The sequence below is a fragment of the Saccostrea cucullata genome, unplaced genomic scaffold, assembly GCF_032062105.1.
Source record: "Saccostrea cucullata isolate Sc308-1 unplaced genomic scaffold, CSIRO_AGI_Scuc_v1 ctg14489, whole genome shotgun sequence".
NCBI classification, from domain to species: Eukaryota; Metazoa; Mollusca; class Bivalvia; order Ostreida; family Ostreidae; genus Saccostrea; species Saccostrea cuccullata.
Window position 1 is genome coordinate 365 of NW_026934980.1, and position 24,114 is coordinate 24,478.

The window sequence follows — 24,114 nt, forward strand, 5'->3', positions numbered from 1 at the left end:
GCATGGTAATAAATTGTCATACTTATATGGAAGCATTCTGAGGTTGTAATGGTTCAATTGTAACGTTACCCGATCTTGGGCGTTACAAAAATTATGTGGGTCCTCTTATTCCTGAGATTTACCTTAATTAATTAACAAGATTTGTTTACCTTTAAGAATAGATTTATTCAAACAATAAAAATAACAATTTATGAGTAATAAAATACAATCAAAGTACAATTATTGGTAATGGGTCAGGACATACAATACTTAGCTGATTGGGTCACCCAATATTGACAATGGGTCAGTACGTTGGGTAATCAGCTGATTCAGGTTGGGTTAGGGTATGTAATAGTCAATTGATTGGGTTCCTAATATCAACAATGGGCTAGTACGTTCAGCTGATTCAGACTGGGTTACCCACAAATTAATATTGGGTAAAGACAAACAATAATCTATTGATCAGGTCACACATGGATTGGTATTGGGCCAATTTATCCAATATGGGGGCATCAGATTTTACCCAATTATGGGCAGTTGGGATTCTCAGAGTTGGTCAGATGTTAATGGGACTGACCAACCCCCCAGACTGAAGAAAAAGTCTAAAGTGCCTTCTTTATATACCTTTTCATACATCAGTGCGAATTAGTTCACGCGCGAATAACAAGCGGTACCGCCAGTATTCGCGCGACGTTTGTATGGTAACCGTAACACTGACAACTTTTGCATCAAGTTAAGGCTTTAATCATTACAAATGCGGGAAAAGGGATGATGTATTGTTTGGGAATTGTTTTGATAACGATGCCAAGTTGGATTTTGGTACCTTGATTGAATAACAATGCCAGACGGCCATTTGCTATTATGATTGGGCTGATATATGGAGGAAATTCGGGTTTGTACATTACAAGTGTAGTATCTGTGCGACTGTCCCGTGATATGACCTACTGACAAGGTGACGTCAGATGGCGGGACAGTCGCACGGACCTTTTTTCCACCGAGGATGGCAAGAAAGATAGACGCATTTGACAGTCGGTGAGTCTCAACCCGGGCCAGGACCCACCCCGGTATACAGTGTATATTTGTAACCTATATGTTAATAAACCGATAGCTACCATACCTTGGGGTTTACTTTACTGGCGCCCAATTCGCGGGGCCCGGTGCTATAGATTCCTGCACTCCTGTCAAAGTTATTTTTTTTTTGCCATCACCCTAGCCGCCATTTTTGTTGCTGAATGCGCGGGTGATTTTTGTACACTTCTTTTTCTAATCGAATTTTGATTTGAATCAACTGGAATCAATTTGTATCTGCATTTATAGCAAGTGATTAATTAATTTGATTTATTTGACATTTATTTTGTGAATTTTTATATTGTATGGATATGTCTTTGGAGGAAGCCGCGTCGGCCTTAGGTCTGGGAAGTATCCCGGTGGTCACGCGGGCAAATGCCATTCCTCACACCCCGGGAAGTTGGGGGGATACCCCGGGGAAGGGGGTTATTCACCTTATGTATATAGCGAGAGCTTTACATCCCGTCACACATCTCCATTCGCTCAGTTAATGTCAAGCCGTGTGGGAGGGGGGTTGCCTTGGGGGGGGGGTCCCTCTGTACTTACGCCCGACCTGAACTCGGGCATTCCCAGGGGGGTGGAGAGTGTGTGTCACGGATAGAGGTACGGTTTTCCCAGCCCCAATCTAGCTCACAGGGATGATGTCCACTGATTCCCTCGAGTCCTCTTTAGGTAGCCTGTGTAGGTGTAGCTCACCTGGCAGCACTGTGGGTAGTACCCCACCTAAGTACGAATGCAGTGAGGTTCCTTGAACTTCCGGTATTGAACCGTATTCTTTAGGTCATGTGCGCCCAGTTAGTAGCCAGCCTGTCCTTGTAGGAGACACAGCTAACCTGGGGGGTCCTGCCACTAGGGGATTCCGACCAAGCCGCTTAAGTGGGGGTGTACACCACACTCTTGACCCCGCCCTTCCACCTTACACACCATTTGAGGATCCACAGCCTGAGAGGCCCATGTGGCCTGAACCGCTCACCTATAAATGTGATTGGACGACCGAGAGGCCTATGAGGCCTGCACCACTTACCTCCAAACACGACCAACAGTCTCAGAGGCCTATGAGGCCTTAACCATTCTTTTCCGAGTTTGATCCTGTTCGTGCTACAGAGCTCACCTGGAACCCTACGCCTGCACAGACTCAGCCTAAACCTGCAGACTTTAGTGTGCCCTTTCTCCCCGGGGATGATTTGCAACCCCGGACCTCCATGTCTCACACTATGCCTGCCTCAGTACCTGTAAATGCGGGAGTGTCCCCTGTATTGATGCAGTCGGAATCGCCAAGCAACCTGGCCTCGTGGCCTTTTGATACTGGCGTGACTGCCGCCAGACCCCAGCTTGCACCAGTGTACGCGACCTCTACAAGCACACCTTACCATGCGCCCCCATCTGCTCAAATCAACCATGGGGGTGGGCATGCCCAACCCCCAATCCTTGATCCACCCCAGTCTGTGCTGTACCGTGGTGAGAATACCCCGGCCACACCCCCGAGTATACCTTAGCCCAGTGCCTTGCATCACCAGGGTATCCCTGCGTCTATGACATGTAGCCTCGCCCATACTGACGCCCCACCCTGTCATTTTGGAAGGGAGGGGGAGAGGATAGCGCATGTGCAGCCAAACATGTATGCTGCAGCCCGGCCGGGATACTCTGTCTATCAGACAGTCCCGGCAAACCCAGCCCGTAACTTAAGTGCACTGACGCAGTATGGCTCACCAGGATACCACAGCACCTCGCCATACACAGGAAGGACGGCCTCGGGGAGCAAGCCTAGGTACAAGGACCTCCGGTATGATGGCAAAACCAGTTGGAAGGCATTTTTGCACAAGTTTATCAGGTTGTCTCGCAGTCAGCTGTGGACTGAGGAGGAGCAACACGACCAGTTCTGTTTTTCCCTTGAAGGGGTAGCAAGTGAATACTACACCTTGCTGCTAGAAACGACTACCCTGCTCCCTCTAGGCGAAGGCGAGATTCTGCAGAGGTTTGAGAAGCGTTTTGGCTCCTCTGCTCCTGATCTGACGCACCAACTCAATTTCTAGTCAGCTAGCCAGAATCTTGGAGAGGCCCTTCGACAATGGGCAGACCGGGTGCTGACCTTGGCAACCTGGGCCTTCCCGTGCGTGCCCGACGTGCACACTCATGCTATCCCCAGGTTGTGTTATGGAGTCGAGGACCGGGACGCAGGCCTTTATGCCCTGGACGGGCACCCTCGGACTGTGGAGGAAGCTGTAGAGAGGATGCAATATTTCCAGCACTCCCGGTTACACAGGCCTAAGACCAAGAAAGAGGTGCGGAAATTGATCCCAGGTGATGTCCCTGAACAGGACAATCAGGGGAAAATGAGTGTCGATACTGCGGGGGAGAAGCTGGAAGCCCTTCGAAGTAGGATGGAAAAGTTGGAGCAAGCTGTTAAGCAGAAAGGATCTGCCCCCCTCCCCAGGCCGGAGAGGACTGGTACCCCGCCACCCTGAATGGCAGAGCGCGACCAGAAACCCCCGGTTTGTTTTAAGTGTGGAGAGGTGGGGCATTTCCGTAGGAATTGCCCCACCCTGGCTGCAGGGAAGTAAGTAGCCATTGATGGGCAGCGGGGTGGCGCTCAGAAGAAGTGATCCATGAGTGAGGGATCTCAGAGGTCCGAGTCTAAGGATAGCGGACAAAGGAGTGGGAGGCCCGGATCACAGGGAGGGGCTCCCAAGGCAGTTCGATTGGTGACTCCGGAGCTTTGAGTTGCCGCCCTCACCGGAGCTGTTCTCAGCTGAGGAGGAAGAGGTCGAGGAAGTGGGGATGCTTTTGGCCCCCCACTCAACGTCGGAGCCTCTTGGACCAGCCCAGGAGAGGACAGGAAAGTTAAAGGGTTTTGGGGGAACCAACCCAGGTAATCTAAAGTCGGAGACGCCATTGGTTGAGGGGTAGAGCCGACAGTGCCCATAGGACAGTTGCGCCCATGTACAGGCTGTTCAGTCAGCCTATATGTGCAAGGCTTGCGGGTAAATGCTGTGGTGGATACGGGGGCAGAGGTTAGTGTCCTGTCGACGAGGGTGTACGACCGGTTAAAAAAAATTGGATCCGAAGCCCCCCATCCGGAGACATGTAACTATGACGCAGGCTGGTGAAGATACCAAGCTCAAGGGTTTCATAGTGGGGCCCGTGGCCTTGAGTTTAGGGAGTCGAACTTACGAGGTTGACCTTTATGTAGCCCCCTTGCAAGACCCTATGTTGCTGGGAATGGAGTTCCTTCATACCCGGAAAGCACGTTTAGATTTAGAATATTGGACCTTGACCTTGGGAGGGGAGGCCATCAAGATGGATTTTGGCAGAGCTGAGGAGATTCCGGAGGCGAAAGTGACCTTAGCCCGGAAGGTACGGGTCCCGGCTGGCTCTGTTGTTTTATGCCCTAGTCATCTGGATCAGAAGCTGAAGGATTTTGTGGCGGTCCCTGGCATTGATATGCAGTCGGACGTGCTGCTTATGCCCCATACATATCACGAGGGAGGAAACAGTGCAATAGTTTGCATAGTGAATGCTTCGGATCGAGAAGTGACCTTGACTGAGGGCAGTCACATAGGTATGGCGGTGGAAGCGATCCTCACCAGCCAGTGCCTTACCTGGTTAGGATCGTGGGCAGCCAAGATGTAGGGGATCCGGGGCCGACCGCCCCCACCCACGAGGTGCCGGAATTCCTACAGAACTTGTTTGAGCGCTCCTCTGTAGAACTCAGCTCAGAGGAGAGGGCTATGTTGGCCAGTCTGCTGACAGAGTTTCAAGATGTCTTTGCTCGCAGTGAGTTTGACTTCGGGAACTTCACTGCACTAGAACACGAGATAGACACTGGAGACGCACCCCAGTGAAGGAGCGGATGAGACGCATTCCCATGTTCTTTGCTGGTGAGAAGGAATACCACCTTAAGAAAATGCTGGAGGCCGGTGTGATACAGCCCTCCATGTCGGAGTGGGCCTCTGCCCCCGTGCTAATCCGGAAAAAAGACGGCCAGGTAATGTGGTGCCTGGACTACCGCCGCCAAAACAAGGTGACCCGGAAGGATGTTTTCCCCTTACCCCTGATAGACGAGTGCCTGGACACACTCACTGGGAATGTTTGGTTTTCCAAGCTTGACGCCAATTCCACCTTTCACCAGATTAAGATCCGCCCCCAGGACAGGAAAAAGACTGCCTTTTTGACTAAGTATGGTCTGTTCGAGTTTGTGCGCATGGGGTTTGGTCTATGTAGTGCCCCGGCTACCTTCTCCAGAGCAATGAACCTTGTACTTAGAGGCCGTGGAGTATTGTTCTGGCCTTCTTAGACGATGCCCTGGTTTTAGGCCGAGATTTCCAGGATCACCTTGAGAACTTGCGTGCTGTGTTCATGCGCTTCCGGGAGTTTGACTTGAGTTTAAGCCGAAAAAGTGTGAACTTTTCCAGACCAAGATGGAATTCCTGGGGCGCCTTGTGAGTAAGGAGGGCATCGAGATGGGGGATGACTACATCGCTGCAGTCCAGAACTGGGCTGTTCCTAGAAACACTAAGGAGGTGGAGAGGTTCCTAGGGTTCGCCAACTATCATCGAGAGTTCATTGCGGGTTATGCGGAATGGGCGCTGCCCCTCTATAAGATAACAGGCAAGAAACCATTTATATGGGGCCTAGATCAACAGTCGGCTTTTGATGGTTTAAAGGGGGCCCTCACATTTCCGCCAGTCTTGGCCCTGCCGATTCCCGATGGAGAGTTCATACTTGACACTGACGCTTCCAATGAGACCATAGGGGCAGAGCTCTCACAGATACAGGATGGCCAGGAGAGACCCATATCATAAGCCTCAGTCTATCCCCAGAGCAGCGCAAATACTGCACGACCCGGAAGGAGCTGCTAGCAGTTATTCGCTTTACACGACTGTTTCGCCATTACTTGCTGGGGAGGAGATTTATTGTCAGGACTGACCATCATAGCCTTATTTGGTTGTTAAACTTTAGGAACCCGCAAGACCAACTCGCCAGATGGATGGAGGAACTTAGTCAGTATGACATGGAGATACAGCACCGCCCTGGGCGACGCCATGTTAATGCAGACGCCCTGTCTAGGTTGCTTCCCCGTGCCCTCTGTGCCGGATCAAATGTCACCATACAGCCTAGTGACCTGCCTTGTGGAGGATGCCCAAAATGTGTTAAGGCCCACCAATCTTGGAATGCCTTTGCCGAGGAAGTGGACAATGTAGCACCCTTAGCTAGTCCCGGAAGTTGGACGTATACGCCCAGTTCGGAGGTGGAAGCTGTAGAGGAGTCAGTTTTGGACCCAGAGAGCAACACTAGTGATTCGCCCTCTCCTCCAGGACTAGCACAGCCTTCTGTTAGTGAGGTGGCCTTCGGTCATGTTTCTGGGGGATTGCTAGATCGTATCGGTCGCTTTTTTCCCCCAGAGGTGGACTTTGATGATGAGGAGTCAGTGGATGGCCCCCTCCGGACCCAGGTTCGTCTCACAAAACATCCTCACTTTGTGGCAGTAGTGGGGGTACCCCCCGAGGATTCGGGTGGCTCTTTGTCGTTAGAGGGTCTGTCACCAGAGGAAATGAGCTTATGCCAGTTAAGGGACTCAGAGATCAGCCAGTTTCTTGATTGGGTAGAGGGTGATGCGGATCCAGAGGAGGGAGTGATTTTGCTAGCGAGCCCAGCAGTCAAGAACTATTAGCTGAATAGGGCGGCCTTCACCTTAGACCAGGACAAAGTCCTTTGGAAGGAGGTGGGGGAGGGGAATGTGAAGAATAGACTTTTAGTTGTCCCTGAGGAGTTGAGGAAAGAGGTTCTAGGCCTGTGCCATGATGTCCCAGCAGCTGGCCACCAGGGCATTGACAGAACCAAGGCTCGCTTGCGTGATAGATATTTCTGGTACGGTATGATGAGGGAGGCCGAACAGTTTGTGAGCACTTGTGGTCCGTGCAGTAGAAATAAGCATCCCCAGCGCCATGCAAGAGCAGAGATGATTAAGTACTATGCGGGTTCCCCTATGGAGAGAGTCCATCTTGATTTTCTGTGGCCCTTGCCCCGGACTAAACAGGGTAATGAGAATGTCCTTGTCATGGTGGACCAGTTCACCAAATGGGTGGAATGTATCCCCCTGCCAACCCAGACTGCGGAGATCACTGCTACTGCGGCTGTTGACGGATTCTTTGCTCGCTTTGGCTGCCCCTTCCAGATCTTCACGGACCAGGGTAGGAACTTCGAGAGTAAGCTATTCACCGCAGTGTGCGACCTGTTGCAGATCCATAAGGCCCGTACTACCCCTTATCACCCCGCGGCTAATGGCCATGTAGAAAGGTATAACAGAACCTTGATGGATGCTGTGCGCTGTTACATAGACAAGGCTCAGAACTGCTGGGATGAACATCTTGCCCAGATAGCAGGTGCCCTGCGCTCAGCTGTTAACAGGAACACTGGATTTACGGCAAACAAGCTTATGTTGGGCAGGGAGGTGAATATTCCTGCTGACCTGATGTTCGCCCCACCCCAGAAGGATCCAGCAGTTGACCTTGAGGGCTATGTGGTTAATCTTGAGAAGTCTTTCCAATCGGCTCACGAAACAGCCAGGCGTCGTCTCCGGACCTCAGAGGAGCGTATGAAGAGGGATTATGACCTCAGGGTTTTTGCTCGCTCTTATAACGAGGGAGACCTGGTTTATGTCCTTGACACAGCCACTGTCAAGGGGAAGTGCAGGAAGTTGAGCCCCTCGTGGAAGGGACCGGGTATTATCTTGAAGAAGTTGAGTTCCCACCTTTACCGAGTCAAGACCAAGCTCACTGTGATGGTTGTCAACCATGATCGATTGAAGAAGTGTGTAGATCAGGACATACCCTTGTGGCTGTCCCGGTATCAAGAGAAGTTTAGAACCAAGTCCCAGGAAAGTAGTGACGTAAGTGGAGCCCCATCGCTAGAGGGGGATGCTCCCTTGAGTGAGGCCCCTGGGCCTTCCTACCCGAGTTCATCCTCTGATAGCCCTCCCCGTGCACCGAGAAAACGGGGGCGCACGCTTCAGGTACGGTCGCCCTCTCCCAAGTCATCAGATGGGGAGCTGACTGACTCAGAATTGTATTGTTTCTGTCGTAAACCAGAGGATGGGGGTCTCGTGATCCAGTGTGATCAGTGTGACAGTTAGTTTCATGGGGTTTGTGTGGGGGTCACTTCCCAGGAGGCTTCCTCCCTGGATCAGTACATATGCCCAGACTGTAGGGGGGGGGCGGGTAGCTAATGTGGGGTCTGCTTTCTTTTGCAGTTCACCAGTGGAGGGTCAGTTTTCTGACCTATCATCAGATGAGGCAGAGTCGCCTGTGAGGAGGGAGCGCCCTCCCTCCGAGTACAACCAACGGGTCCCGGAATGGGAGGAGAGGTCCCCTGGGTCGTCCCCTGAGAGGAGAGTGCCCTCACCCCCGGGGCGTCAGGAGTGTCCAGAACCTGTGTTTCAGCCATACTCTAGACATACCCCTTAGCCTTCATCGCCACCACCCTCCGAAGGGCCTGATGGATCCAACCGGGCCCCAAACAGGCCTCATAGACCCCAACCCACTTCCCATAGGAGCAGAGATAGGGGAGCTAGGAGGGAGCATCCTCCCTCTCCCTGCCCCCTTCTGTGTGGGGCTATGACGAGGAAGTTAAGGGACCATATGTTGCGGTACCACCTCCCCGCCGTATTTCGACGAGGGGGACCCCCTACCCCGGAGGTCTCCGCCCTACGTATGGAGGCCCTCGGATGGTTAGCCCACCAGGTCCTGGGCGAGGATGGGTATGTTCAAGACCTGGCGGATGGTATCCGGGGAGAGGCAGTCTTTCCGGATAGGAATAGCCTCGCCACACAAGACCTAGTCCAGGCCATGGATGCCTTATGCTATTACGTCGGGGAATCCCCCCCGGCCGTGTACATTAAGACGGGCCCACTACATCCCGCCCTGCTGCTGCACTGGAGAGCCCATGCCCACGTTTTGCAGCGCCTGTCTCCCCGTCTCCGATGGGCATACCTTACAGCCTTTAATAGACGTAGGATCGGAAATCGTCACTAGTTTTGGGATGAGCTTGCCTCCCGGTGTTCCCCGCGGACCCTCTGACCGATGTGTGTGGCGCCAGCCCACCCCTTCAGCAGCCCTCGTTCCTGTCCGCCGCCTTGAGGAGGATCCCCAGGAGGACACAGACAGTGAGGAGACCTCCTCTATTGAAGAGATCCCCCGTCCTGAGGAAGACTCTGCCCCCTCCTGGCCTCCACCTGGAACCATCACTGGGGGCATTGTCACCATGGAGATGCCTCAATTGTGGCCTAGAGCTAGGAGGGTGACCCTCACAGTAGTGCAAAAATGGTGAGTGAGTCAGCCGACTTAGACTCACCCCAGTACTGTTCAGCATTCTCATTATCCGGGAATTATCCCGGACTTAGGACATTGCTTGCAACTATGAGCAATCCCGAACCCCCTTTACTCAGGAATTCTCCTGAGTGTGCCTTATCTGGGGCTTGCCCCGGTCTTTATTGTTCCTGGGCGGTCTGCCCGGGCGGGCGTTAATAGCGCCCCATCGCTGGAGATGGTCCCGGACCCTCCCCCCAGTGACGACCTACGCCTATCAAAGTAAACGGGGGGGGGGGGAGTGTAGTATCTGTGCGACTCTCCCGTGGTACGACCTACTGACAAGGTGACGTCAGATGGCGGGACAGTCGCACGGACCTTTTTTCCACCGAGGATGGCAAGAAAGACAGACGCATTTGACAGTCGATGAGTCTCAACCCGGGCCAGGACCCACCCCGGTATACAGTGTATATTTGTAACCTATATGTTAATAAACCGATAGTTACCATACCTTGGGGTTTACTTTACAACGAAACGATATTCATGAAATAAACATATACAATGAATTAAAAAGCATACATTAATGACATACAATGATTGGTAATATTCCCATGATATCTACAAATAAATTTACGATACCTAGATTAAATATTCTGGACATAAATTGGGTTTATCCAATATGTGGGTTATCTTGGTCATGGGAAAAATCCGTAACACAATTTTGTTCAAATAATGAACTCCGGGGGTAGGGAGGGGTCACAATGAGGGATCAACGTTTTTGATAAAAATGAATACATGTAGGGAAAAATGGAAAACTCTTCTTCTCAAGAAAGGCAAAGCCCTGTTTAGATTTTTGTGTAATGGAAGCATCTTTAGTTTCTGCAGATTCACGTTTTAAATTTTTACCCCCAGGGGGTAGGATGGATCCGCAATCGAAGATCAAATTTTAACAATAAAATATAGGTATAAACTTCTCAAAAATAAAGAAATCATGACCAGTCATTCAGAAATGGAGGCTTTCTCAAGTAGTGAAGATTCGTTTGTTCATATCATGACCCATCGGGGGTAATACTTAAATTACGTAATACGTCACAAAACCCTTGTTCAATCGATAATGCACAATGAAATCAATATTTAAGATGTATTTCTAAAGCCTCTTGGTTTAGTTTTAGTTATGTTTAAAGTGCAGGAGTGCGGAGGTCGTAGGTAAGAAGATTATAGTTTCATTCTCAAGTTTGCAATTTACAGAGTTAGGAAAACTGACCTGGTAAGTAAATATTGACAGATTTTTTTTATTTTATTAAAATCCCTTCCTTTCATTTGTAAATAATACGAAAGAAAAATAAAAGTTCCTTTTATCATTGTGTCTCGTCTGTTTTTTTCTAATTGTTAAACACTAAATTTTAAGATTTTTTTTTTACTTGAATGGGTTTTTGGTGTGAAATTATTTTTTTAAAAAAGCTAATTTTTGCCTGTTTATTTGTCCGTTTATCAGCTATTAAATTCCTATATTGCATGATGCTCTACCAATTAATGACATATTTTAAACAATCCCGGTTTGAGAGGGCACTATTTTCACATAATTTCAATTCCTTTTTTCGCTGACGTTGAATTTGAGGAAGGAAAAATGAATAAAAATCTTTAAAAACAGTTTAATGAAATTGCCCATTTAAATCGCTTATAGCGACAGAGATATTTTTGTGTAAATCAAACAGCCCTTATATTGTACATGTGTTTAAGATTACCAACTTGATCTTAGTTTTATCTTTTAATGTCTTCAATGTCTTTGCCGTATGATAGAGGAAGGATTTACATCTCAATCAATGCCTGTTTAATAATTTCAAGATCAAACTTTGAAAGATTTATTATTTATTAAGGGTGGATTATGACACGTAGACGTAGACGTCAAATTTCAGAATTTATCTTCCAGGAATCATCTACAGGTGGGGTTTGAAATGAATGTCTGGTATAAGAGCTTTTGATATAAATTGAGTAGGGATGTCAAAATTGTCAATAATTGATATTCGAATATTCGATAGGAGTATTCGAATATATTCGAATATTCGATAAAATAAATACATCTTGCATTATTAAATATATATCGTCATTCTCCTGTCAAACAGTATAGGTTTTTTGCCATTATTTTGAATAAAAAACTCATGTATAGTTCAAAATATTAACTACAATTATGTATTTTTTTAAATCATTGAATAGTATACATCCAAAATGTAATGATTGTTTTTTTGAAAATTCAAAAGATTCTTTAGTATGTTCCAGATTAATTGATCGTCTTACTAAAGTCTATACTGATAACTCGTACAAATTTATACCAAGCAGAACAATTATCTAACGGTGAAATATTAAAAAACAATTACTTTTTGATGATTATAATTTCCTGATAATAATTTTTAATGATATTTAGATAAACAAGAAATCTGTGTGTTTACTGTAAAACTGGGTCCTTAAAACAATACAAGCTGATTGTTAGTACTGGACACTATGATACCACTAATTAAGTGAACAAATAAATAAACTACTCTTAGATACACACTTCACTCCTTTAAGGTAATCCAAGAGGAGTGTTTTTTTTTTTTTTTTTTGATTTTGTACAAACGATTCAATTTCTGATAAAACTTTCCAGGTTTTTCTCTCTTTTTAATGCTTGTATATTTAAAAACGAATATTCGAATCATCAATTTATATTCGAATATCAACTCAACGAATGAATATTCGAATATTCGTTGACATCCCTAAAATTGAGTTTTCAGAGTTTGTCTGTTTTAAATTTATTTCTTTGTTTCTTGTTTCATGTGATGATATAACTATTTTGGAAAAAATCCAAATTATATGGACATTAAAAAACGTATTTATTCATTTGATAAATGATTTCAAACTACAGTGGAGCCTCATTTATCCGGACGCTTTGGTTCCTAGTCAATTTGTCCGGATATGTGAAGCGTCTGGATACCTGAATTACCAGTTAAACAAAATATAATAAAGTTTTAAAAAAAATTCCGTTCCGATGAAAAATTGTCCGGATACTGAAGCTTCCGGATATCTCGGGCCCGGATATCTGAAGGTCCAATGTAGTCTCTTATCAAAGCTTTTATCTATATATTGTACCCAACAAATAAAGACCAGATGTCTTTATTATGACCCGAATCAGACTAATGAAATAACGATATGAATAATATAAATGAACAGAGATAATCATTTTTTTAAATACCAAATTTCCTTCCAAACTCTGAACAATGAAACTGAAATGTATTTTCAGTTTTTCGAGGAGAGTAAGAAGAAAGTGTTGATATTGAGAATGAATGAAGATCGAGAAAATGAGCAGCCCCTGACACTAATGCCTCATCCTTCATTAAAGACATCTTTGGATGTAAGACGTTTTTGTCATTATCTTTTCTACGTAGCACCAGACCAAATTTGGATCAGTGATGGCTATAACCTCATCCTAACAGACACATGTGGTGTTATTTCTTATCAACTGAGTGATATATCACAAAGCTATCAAGTACACACGGTGGCCAATGATGGGACACTCTTTTATATAAGTAAGGACTTTCATATCAAAAAAATGAGCAAGGACAAAAAAGAAAGAATTGAATTGATAAAACTAGAAAAATCGTGGAAACCTATGTCTGTCCTCTGTTCCCCATCAACTGGAGATCTACTAGTTGGGACACATAAATCACATACAGATGAACGAAATTCCAAAGGAAAGATAACTCGATACAACAGCAATGGACAACAAGTTCAAACGATCCAGTATGACAACAATGGCGAGTTGTTGTACAAATATCCTGGATATCTTTCAGAAAACCGTAATGGGGATATCATCGTGTCTGATTGGCACCGCGTGGTGGTAACAAACCGCGAAGGAGAACATCGCTTTTCCTACAGAGGACATTCGGAACCACGGTTTTCGCCATGGGGAAACTGCACAGACACACTGTCGAACATCCTGGTCTGTAATATGAAGACCAAGTCAGTACATATACTCGACAGGGATGGCCACTTTTTGTTGTCGTATCTACTGAGGGAAGGAGAAAGCATGGTCGAACCGCACACTCTAAGTTATGACGAGAGAAACAACCTTCTCTGGATCGGATCATACAACAGCACGAAACTGCGTGTCTACAAATATATAGATAGTCGGGAGTAACTAGCAGGTGATTTTAATTACGTGATACAATTTAGGAAAATATTTTAAAAATATAGCTTATTGTTGATTCTGATAATTTATTTATAAACGGATAATTGATAGGTGATTCATTTTGTCATAGCATCTTTTCAGTACTGCACTAGTAAATAAACCAGTCAGTGTCCAGATCTTACTGTTTTGATTTCTTATCCCTAAAGACTATGCAAAAGAGGTACATGTAGCTTTAATTAAAACAATGCAACTCAGGTACAAAAGAATCGACAAAATTTTGCACATTTCAGCTGTTTTTTGTAAACTTAAAATACATGGTGTATATAATGTATATTGTATGCAACAAAAAAGTACATTTATTGAAACACTGATATACCTCTTTACGTTTATAACACGCTAATAAGAGCTTTTCAGCCAAACATGTATTTGCGTTGAAATGTCTATTTGAGCGTTAATAAAATGCTACAAAAGATAAGCTTCTAACCGAAACAGGATGTGACTGAGAAAAAAATTGATGAAGGGAGGACTGAGTACGAAAAATGTAAAAATCTTCCATGTAGATGTTTTGTTGATAATTTATCTTTTAGCACTGAATTTTTTTTATTAATTTCTTAGGATGAGGGAGTCAGTGGACCATCCGAGAATGGAAGAAAGAAGGATAAATGATTTAAAAAGATGTAAATATCAAAGACTTGTACCTATGAATATCATTTATATTTACACAAGAAATCTTTTATTATTGATAAACAAGTTGATGAAACAAGAATATCAGCGATCTCGCATAAAGTCATCATTTCGTAATTTCTTGTCAGCAAATACAGTTTACCAAAGAGTCAAATGTTAAATGATATTTTTCATACTTATTGTTAGTCCATTATTTATTACCTGAATTGACGACGGATTTTCCCGTTATTTCCCGATAATGACAAGGAGCACACGGCGGGTGTAACTGGTCAGCAGGGGATGCTCACTGCTCCATGGTACCTTATGTTTTGGAGGTCCGTATTTGCTCTGCTCCTATTTATTTTATGCACTTTGATATTGAATACTGTTCGTTATCTCCATATCCTTCATTACATACGTCCAAAGTACAATGCTGTATACATAAATCAACTGTAAGTTATTCAACCAATAGCAAATGTATTAACTGTATTATTGTATGACCTATGGACTTATATGCATTTCACAGAACAAAAATGACAAAGTAATTGAATAATCAAACAGACGATTTATGATTCAAGGCCCACGTTTTAGATAAGAAACTGAAATATTCTTTACATGTCAAGCAAACTTTTCATAACTTTTTCTCATGTTTTATTTTTTTCATACATAAATGTAAAACATTTATTTACTGATGAACATAATATTGTTGGTGCCGAAACTTCTACTTTTAGCAAACTTTGTATACCTTTGTGCATTTCACTATTTCTTGCTCATTTCTAAATAAAATTCTTGTTTATTTTCGAAAGTTATGCCAAGGATTCCCTTAAAATAACTTCTGTTAGCATGCAGTTCGAATTATACAGCTGAAAATTCTCAAATTTGAGATAAAAGAGAGTTTAAATGCAAACGATATTACGTGTTATATTTTCATAATGAATTAGACCATGCTCATTTGTCCTGATTTTTATTGGAACGACCTGCATTTTAAATCAAAGGCATTCAGAAAAAAGGTGGAAAAATCCAGAAATCTTCAACAGGGGAACTGACCAGTTTAGGGTCGGGGTGGATCCCACGGCAACACCAAAAATTTTATTTATTCATCTTATGTATGTTTTGAATACTCTAAATCTGCCATTGGTATTCACCCAGCTAATTGGGGAGTTTATATTAAAAGAAAATTTGATATAAAGACTAATCAAGGTATGGAAAACAATATTATAAATTGCCTAATATATCAAAAGTCTGGTCTTCTGGAAATGCAATTTGGAATTGAAATTTCCAATAATAATAAACACGCCCAATGAGTTACAGGTGGTTGCACACAATAAATAGGTTAAAAATTCTTGAATTTTTCCACACATTTTAAGTTGAATTTTCTTTTGATTTAAGTGTTAAGGAAAAAATCTTTGTACTTAGTTAGCCATGACACGAAAATGAGCAATAAGATTACAGAATGTTGATTCTCGTCAGTGCATTCCAATGGATCTAAAGGGCATGGTTCTTCAAAAAAGTCCTAATTGAATTGAAGGTTTCAGATGCTGTAAACGGCTAATATTTTATGATGAATGAATGACCAAATTCAAAACATTACACAGATAATCACAAGGCAATGGTTATCCAGAAATTTGAACAGTAAATTCACCAACCAGTTTTATGAATTTCAAAACATAAAAATTTTATTTATTCATTTGTGTATATATTTCAGACTAAATCTGCAAGTGGCATTCACCTAATTAATTGGAGAGTTTATATTAAAAGATAATTTCAAAACTAAACCCGATATAAAGACTGATTAGGGTATGAAACAAAAATCTGATGATTTGCTTAATATATCTAAAGTCTATTTCTGGAATAAACTAAAATTTTGTTCAGCCCAAGGAGTTGAAATTGACAAGTGTGAAAATTATGTATAGCATATATATTTTTCTTTGATTTAGGGAAAAAAATCCATACCATGAAAAAAGTCTATCTTTATTATCACGAAAATTATGTACATGAATGTATATATTCACAATGTAAACGTTCTTCACATAAATACATTAAATATTTTAATGGTAAACGGCAATATTTTTGATGAATTGAATTAAAACTATTAAAAAGGGATTTCACTAATGATTATGATGATTTTAATCTAATTCACCAAAAGTCATTATGAATTTCAAAACATAAACAAGCATTATTTACTTTATAATTTCAGACAATCGCCACATCTGAGTGTTTATATTCTATGGAAAATATGATACCCTGTATTCTCATCAATGTGGCAATACTAATCTGTATTTGCTGGATATACTAAAATATTGTTCATTGAAATTGGCAAGTTTAAAATTTATGTATTGCATATATATTTTCTTGAATTTTAAATTCCAAATAAGTCTATCTTTATTATCACAATTATGTACATGATTTGTATATATTCACAATGTAACGTTATGACATACACATACATTAAATATCTTAATGGTACACTACCTTGATAATTGAATAAGACTATTACTCATAGGGACGTACTAATAGCACGACGACTGGACAATTTGATACTCTTTATTCTCTTAATTGTTGCATTTTGTATTTGATGTTGACGATATTGTCGGAGTGATTGTTCGTAGGAGTATAAGGCAGCCTGGAGGTCCCCTGTAATCTGCTGACAGATCCCCAGGATCTGCCAGGATATGTCTCTTACACGCCGGGGTATATGTGTTTCCTGATCAAAGTGAACGAGGACGAGTAGATCATTTAGAGCTATTTGAGCACCAACAGTATCAACATGTCTGTAACATAGGAACTCTAGCAAAAGTATAAGTACCATGGGTGGAATAAATGACATTGTCATTCCATTCTGTAAAGCAGACTTTTGCTCTGTAACTAACTCACCGATATAAACTACCTCATTGTCTAGTACTATATAATCTACAACAGCTTGCCTCAGTTTTGTTGACCAGGACCGTCCTCCTACAGCCCTTTTATACCTCTCTGAGTCAACCTTAAAATCATTTATCAGATGTGGTTGTCCTAGTTTGATTTTTGTCATTTTTGTAATAAACAAAGCTTCTCTGAATCGGCATGTCTGGTAAAAATGCATGACAAGGTATAACGTATCAGACATACAGCCAAACTTGATAACTAATTTTAGCATATGACAGGTCATTTTGCTTGAAAAGTAAATGTCTTTGTTTTTAGCGTTACGAAAGGTTACGTTGTTTAAATTTGAACCTATACGGATATTATATAATAGAAAGGCGATTCGCTGGAGGATTACTGTTGTGAAATATTGCAACATAGGAACTTGATACTTTGTAAAGGAAACATCTTTCAGTCGTGTTATTTGGTGCAGGTCCACTATATAAGAGTACAGATGTGAATATGGTAGATCATGTACAGAAATCACTGCAAACATTTCTCTATCGAAATCAGCCTCAGAAATCTGATAATATACATCGATACATTTAGAAATACTTAATATGTCATATAATACATCTCTTAAATAGAACCTGAGGAAGGGACTTTGAAATAGGCATGATATACCTTTTTCATAAAATGTATACAGCTTGCAGAATAAAATTGCTTGTGAATGACCGTGGATTTTAGACAAAAACATGTTGTTTTCTGGAATAAAAAAGTTAGGACACACTCCTTCATACACCCATTTAAGAATAAATTTAAAACAGACCCACAAACATTGCAGGATATTTTGTGGACGCCATTGTGACATTTTTGTTTCTTGAATCACCCAGAAAATAACGGTCTTCATGTGATAGGAACACAGTAATGTATCTGCTTCTTTTACTTCATGGTTAATAACCTCTTTCAAGAATAGTTTCAAAAAACCGTAAGTTAAAAACTGGCTGTGATTCATCGAATGCACAAGCTTTTCTTCCGCCAAAGAGAATGATATCATCCATTCACTCTCTTCGTGATTCCCTAGTTTGTGCCCTTTTGCTACAAAGTGACATCGACTTGTCCCTATGAAATAATAGTTGAAGAAATATCTCATAACGTCTATATCAGAGCTATTAAGTCTGAATCCTTCTGCAAAACTCCCGCTGAAATGGCATTTCTGCGTGTCACTTCCCCTGTAGCTCGTTTTCACCAAATTCCAAACATCCAACATATCTCTCCTCATGGCTACCTGATGTGGAGTTCCAAATGCTTTACAGAGTATCCAATTTGCAGACTCTGACAATTGTTGTATTGTTCTTTCACTAATGAAAATAATAATTGATGTTAGATTTTAAATGTTAATCATTTACAATTTAAACCTAAATTAAAACATATTTTACAAGATTATATCAAATGATTGAGTAAATTATTTCATACTTCTGTAAGGCATTGCTGGAATCCATGTTCCTTGATAAACAGGAAATTTTCAATGTTTATTTTAAACTTTGGAAATTCTCTCAGAATCTGCTTTCGTTTTGACTTTTAACATAGTTACTAACTGTTAGCATTATTTTGAAGCTAAAATAAAGGGTAGTTAAAGGGTATTATATATATCATGTAGGTATTTCGTGGAGAAAAAACAACTTTTAATACAACATATTTATATGGTAAAACAATACCCGAAGTTTTTCATCAATTTAAAGGGAATGGCCTTTTTTAAAGCATTTAATACATCAAATTCTTGCTACATTTTTGTATATAGTTGGCTTAATTTTGACGATAATAAATAAACTATATTTAGGTATTATTCACTACCAAATGTATTTTAAATGGCTTGTGTACCAGTAATACGTTTTTTTTTGTAAATCTCTATAAGAATTAACAATATGCTTCAGTTCCAGCTGAGAAGGCTTTTAACAAAAGAGTCTTTGTAAAGCTCATGACATGTACTAAAATGTATTTTATCTAATCTTGGTTTTCATTTTATATCTGGAAAACCAACGTTTACTCACAATTACCATTCTAAAGATTATCTTTTAGTGCTGAAAACTTCTAATATTCTTGTAAACCTAGATGGGTTCGTTCTACTCTATTTTCGTCGGATTCTAAACTTCATAAAAATCCTTACAAACAAAGATTCCTTATCGGTTTAAGGAACTGCTAACTGCTCTACGAAGTCCTTATTTTTACTCTTTACAAAAATATCATTACAGAGTATCCAATATGCAGACTCTGACAAGTGTTGTATTTTTGTTTCACTAATGAAAATAATAATTGAGATAAGATTTGAAATGTTAATCATTTACAATTTAAACCTAAATTTAAACATATCGTACAAGATTACATCAAATTCTTGCTACATTTTTGTAGTTGGCTTAATTTTGACGATAATAAATAAACTATATTTAGGTATTATTCACTACCAAATGTATTTTAAATGGCTTGTGTATCAGTGATACGTTTTTTTTAAAATCTCTATAAGAACAATATGCTTCAGTTCCAGCTGAGAAGGCTTTTAACAAAAGAGTCTTTGTAAAGCTCATGACATGTACTAAAATGTATTTTGTCTAATCTTGGTTTTCATTTTATATCTGGAAAACCAACGTTTACTCACAATTACCATTCTAAAGATTATCTTTTTAGTGCTGAAAACTTCTAATATTCTTGAAAAACCTAGATGGGTTCGATCTACTCTATTTTCGTCGGATTCTAAACTTCATAAAAATCCTTACAAACAAAGATTCCTTATCGGTTTAAGGAACTGCTAACTGCTCTACGAAGTCCTTATTTTTACTTTTTACAAAAATATCATTACAGAGTATCCAATATGCAGACTCTGACAAGTGTTGTATTTTTCTTTCACTATTGAAAATAATAATTGATATTAGATTTTAAATGTTAATCATTTACAATTTAAACCTAAATTAAAACATATTTTACAAGATTATATCAAATGATAGAGTAAATTATTTCTTACTTCTGTAAGGCTTTGCTGGAATCCATGTTCCTTGATAAACAGGAAATTTTCAATATTTATTTTAAACTTTAGATATTCTCTCAGAATCTGCTTTTGTTTTGACTTTTAACATAGTTACTAACTGTTGGCATTATTTTGAAGCTAAAATCAAGGGTAGTAAGGGCATTTTATATATCATGTAGGTATTTCGTGGAGAAAAAACAACTTTTAATGCAAAATATTTATATGGTAAAACAATACTCGAAGTCTTTCATCAGTTTAAAGGGAACGGCCTTTTTTAGTATTTAATACATCAAAATCCTGCTAAATTTTGTAGTGGCTTGATTTTGACGATAATAGATAAAGTATATTTAGGTATTTTTCACTACCAAAAATGTATTTTAAATGGCTTGTGTATTAGTAATACGTTTTTTAAATCTGTGTAAGAACAATATGTTTCAGTTCCAGCTGAGAAGGCTTTTAACAGTCCAGTCCAATACGAAAATTCGTAATATTACGAAAAAACGTAAGATTACGAGAAAGCGTAATATTACAAGTTATCGTAATGTAAAACTTATATTACAATTTTTCGTAATGTAGTTAAATTACGAATACGCGTAATATAGCAGATTGTAAGAGACTATATTACGAGTTTTCGTAATCCAAGACAAATTCAAGCATTGCAAGAAATTGAGTGGTGGGTAGCAAAGTATGACGTCAGTAATATATCAGATTCCACGGCTACTGATAGCACGCGGTCAGTTTGGTCAGTTACGCCTATCAGAATGCATGGAAATTCAAGAAGAAAGTACCGCCAGCGATGGGTTAGTGGACAATTTCTTTTATAATTCTTTCATAGGAATTTTCACAAGGATAAGACCAATTTTCCAGTAAATTTCAATATTCGCTTAAGCATGTCGCATTGGTCTATATCACCCGAACTCCCTACTTTTCTTGCGAAGTCTACCCTAAAAATCACATCCTCGTCTCATAATTCAACTGTTCGTGCAATTCTTATTGAAATACACAGAATTCAAATCTCAGTAAGAGTCGTACAAGTTATCGCCCGTGGCATCTCGTAGTAAACGTCATACTTTGCTACCCGCCACTCAATTTCTTGCAATGCTTGAATTTGTCTTGGATTACGAAAACTCGTAATATAGTCTCTTACATCTGCTATTTTACGCGTATTCGTAATTTAACTACATTACGAAAAATTGTAATATAAGTTTTATATTACGATAACTTGTAATATTACGCTTTCTCGTAATCTTACGTTTTTTCGTAATATTACGAATTTTCGTATTGGACTGGACTGTTTAACAAAAGAGTCTTTGTAAAGCTCATGGCATGTACTAAAATGTATTTTATAAGAACTTAGTTTTCATTTTATATTTGGACATCCAACATTTACTCACAATTACTTTTCTTAAGATAATCTTTTTAGTGCTGAAAACTTCTAATATTCTTGTAAACCCAGATGAGTTCGACCTACTCTATTTTCGTCGGATTCTAAACTTCATATAAACCCTTACAAACAAAGATTCCTTATCGGTTTAATAAGTAACTGCTTACTGCTCTACGAAGTCCCTATTTTTACTCTTTACAAAAATATTACCTGCTGTGAAGGAAACACTGCAGACTAACTGTGTTACAGCATATTGAAGAGGATATGATTGAAAAAAAGATTGATTGAGCAAGGACTGGGTGCAAAAATGTAAAAATCTTCTATGTATGTGCTTGGTTGATAATTTATCTTTGTAGTTCTGATAATTTTTAAATTGATTTTTTTAAGAACGACTGAGTCAATTGACCTTCACAGAATGATAGAAAATAGGATTCAAGATAAAAAGATGCAGATTTCAAAGACTTGTACCATGAATTTTATTTATATTCTCACAAGAAGTTTTTTGCGTGCATCCAATATACTATTCATCATTCAACTTGTGTCAGTTATTCAGCTAATATCTTCATGTAAATGTATCAACCCAAAACTGTGTCCATTCCTTTTTTGGTATCCAGATCTTAAGATTAATTTTTTCTTTTTAATTAAAACCAAATAAAATCAAAATGATGCTGTTTAAATTATAATGCTAATAGTCACCTGGCAATTCAAGCTTCAGAAGAAATCATTTTTTTTTTCTTATAGACTTTTATAACCGACAATGGAACAATTGGATATTCCCTATCGCCCTTGAAAGGACACAGGAGTTCCCAAAGGAAGAAAACAGATTTAGCTGAAGGGACGGGCATTAGAAATTCCTTGAAAAGCCCCCAATCCCCTTTCAAACAGAGATTCACATGTCGTTGACAGTCACATTTTAGTAAACTGAATGGCAGAGTTTATCCAGTGTTGGAAGAAACACCATTGCTCAAAACCACGTGTCTAACTTTTCTTTAATCAATACCAAGGAGCAAGGAAATGGATTAGATCACTAATGCATATTCACTATAAAACCACTAGAGCCCTGAACATAGGCCATGAAAATCACAATTGTGGAAGAGATACCCTTCCTCTTCACAACTATGCATATATAGTTTGATTACTATCTATGAGCAGAGATGGTTTGAAATAATTAATGATTTCTACTGTACACATATGTATGTTTTACAAAGTCCAACCCTACCGTCATATTCCTTAAACATGGGGTCATGAATTTCACAATTTTTATGGCGGGCGTGATGCTTTTTTCAATTATGTCAACTTTTTGACTCCTTGGTGTTAACGAGTAAATATATATATTTAAAGATTGCATATTTTTTTTTATGAATTTGACACAATTCCGCAGACCTAGGGGGACAGGGACCTTTACACTTTCTTTTTTTTTTAGCTTCCCTTAACCAAAATATATGGGCCATATGCTAAAATAGGTTGTAATGAGTACAGCCGTTCCAGCAAAAAAGTTGAAAATGTCCAAATGTTAACACATGAAAATCGACGACGGGCAAAAAGGTCACCTGAACGAGTCAGATATAAACTAGAGGTACTGGGAGCAATGAGCTCCCGAAATGACATCCCTGCTTTTTATATGGTTATAATGGCAAAGTCCATATTTTGATCTGGGAGATCTTAACTAAGTGTCAAGTAAAAAAAGTAAAATAGGAGGTGCATAACGTCATTAAGTAATAAAGAATCTGTGAAAGTATCATTGTAAATTTCATTCAGTCCTTCCGTCCGTCTGTACTTCCGTCTGTTACGCTTTTGGGTACCCATTTCTTATCTGCAACTCCTCCTATACCACAGAATGAATTTTGATGAGACTTTCACAGAATCTTTATTACAAAATGTCATTGTGGGTTTTTTGTTTTACTTTTTGACTGGAAAAATATTTCGGGTTTTCCATAGCAAAATATGGACACTGCCATTCTTTCTATAATATTGAAGGGTATCCATATTATCGGCAACTTTTCCTATACATGTACCATTGAATAAAATTTAATGATACTTTCACAGATTCTTTTTTACTTAATGCCTTGTGCAATGGACTTTGTCAATATAATGACATGGGTGGCGAGGTTCATTAAGTAATCTCAATGCTCACAGTTCCTCTAGTTTTGATTTACCATAAAGGATCGCAATTTATCATATAATTGATTAGCTTTAGACTGAGAGACATTTATCTGCAATCAATTATCCTCGGTTGGTGAATGTTTTGAAAAACGAATAAATATCAATGTTTTCCAAAATATATTCATGAATTATTAAATCTTTTAAATTGTATTTTGGAGCGGTGAAGTTGTACATGTACGTGTTTATTCAGTATTATTTAAAATCCATTCTGAAAATGTTCCTCCTTTCCTCTGATGAACTACGTTGGCTGAAAAAATATTAAAACATCACATAACACCCAGAATGAAACTTTGGACATCTTTATTATGGATATCACAGATTCTAGGTAAGTAATTTGTCACTATTAGCAAATTTCGTCTTAAACAACACATTTTGGGGGTGGGGTGGGTGAGTGTTTCGTGTTTATTTTTTTAAACCAGTGATTGAAAAGTGGGAGGGTATATAGTGATCGGGATATCCGTCCAGCCGTCCGTCTAGCTGTCGGTACGTCGGTCCGTCTATTACGCTTTGGAGAGCCCATCTCTCATCCGCA

General features: G+C 40.4%; 1 protein-coding gene across 1 annotated transcript; it reads left to right on the plus strand.

Annotated features, from left to right (window-relative positions):
• The first annotated feature begins 12,680 nt into the window (after positions 1–12,680).
• LOC134241676 (uncharacterized) lies at positions 12,681–14,388 on the plus strand. Its single transcript, XM_062723706.1, has 2 exons — positions 12,681–13,528; positions 14,128–14,388. The coding sequence occupies exon 1, from the start codon at positions 12,703–12,705 to the stop codon at positions 13,519–13,521; it is 819 nt and encodes a 272-aa protein (XP_062579690.1). The 5' UTR covers positions 12,681–12,702; the 3' UTR covers positions 13,522–13,528; positions 14,128–14,388.
• Positions 14,389–24,114: the final 9,726 nt, after the last annotated feature.

Bases quoted from the DNA above. Each gene is read 5' to 3' on its own strand.
- LOC134241676 (XM_062723706.1), top strand. From the start codon at position 12,703: ATGCCTCATCCTTCATTAAAGACATCTTTGGATGTAAGACGTTTTTGT.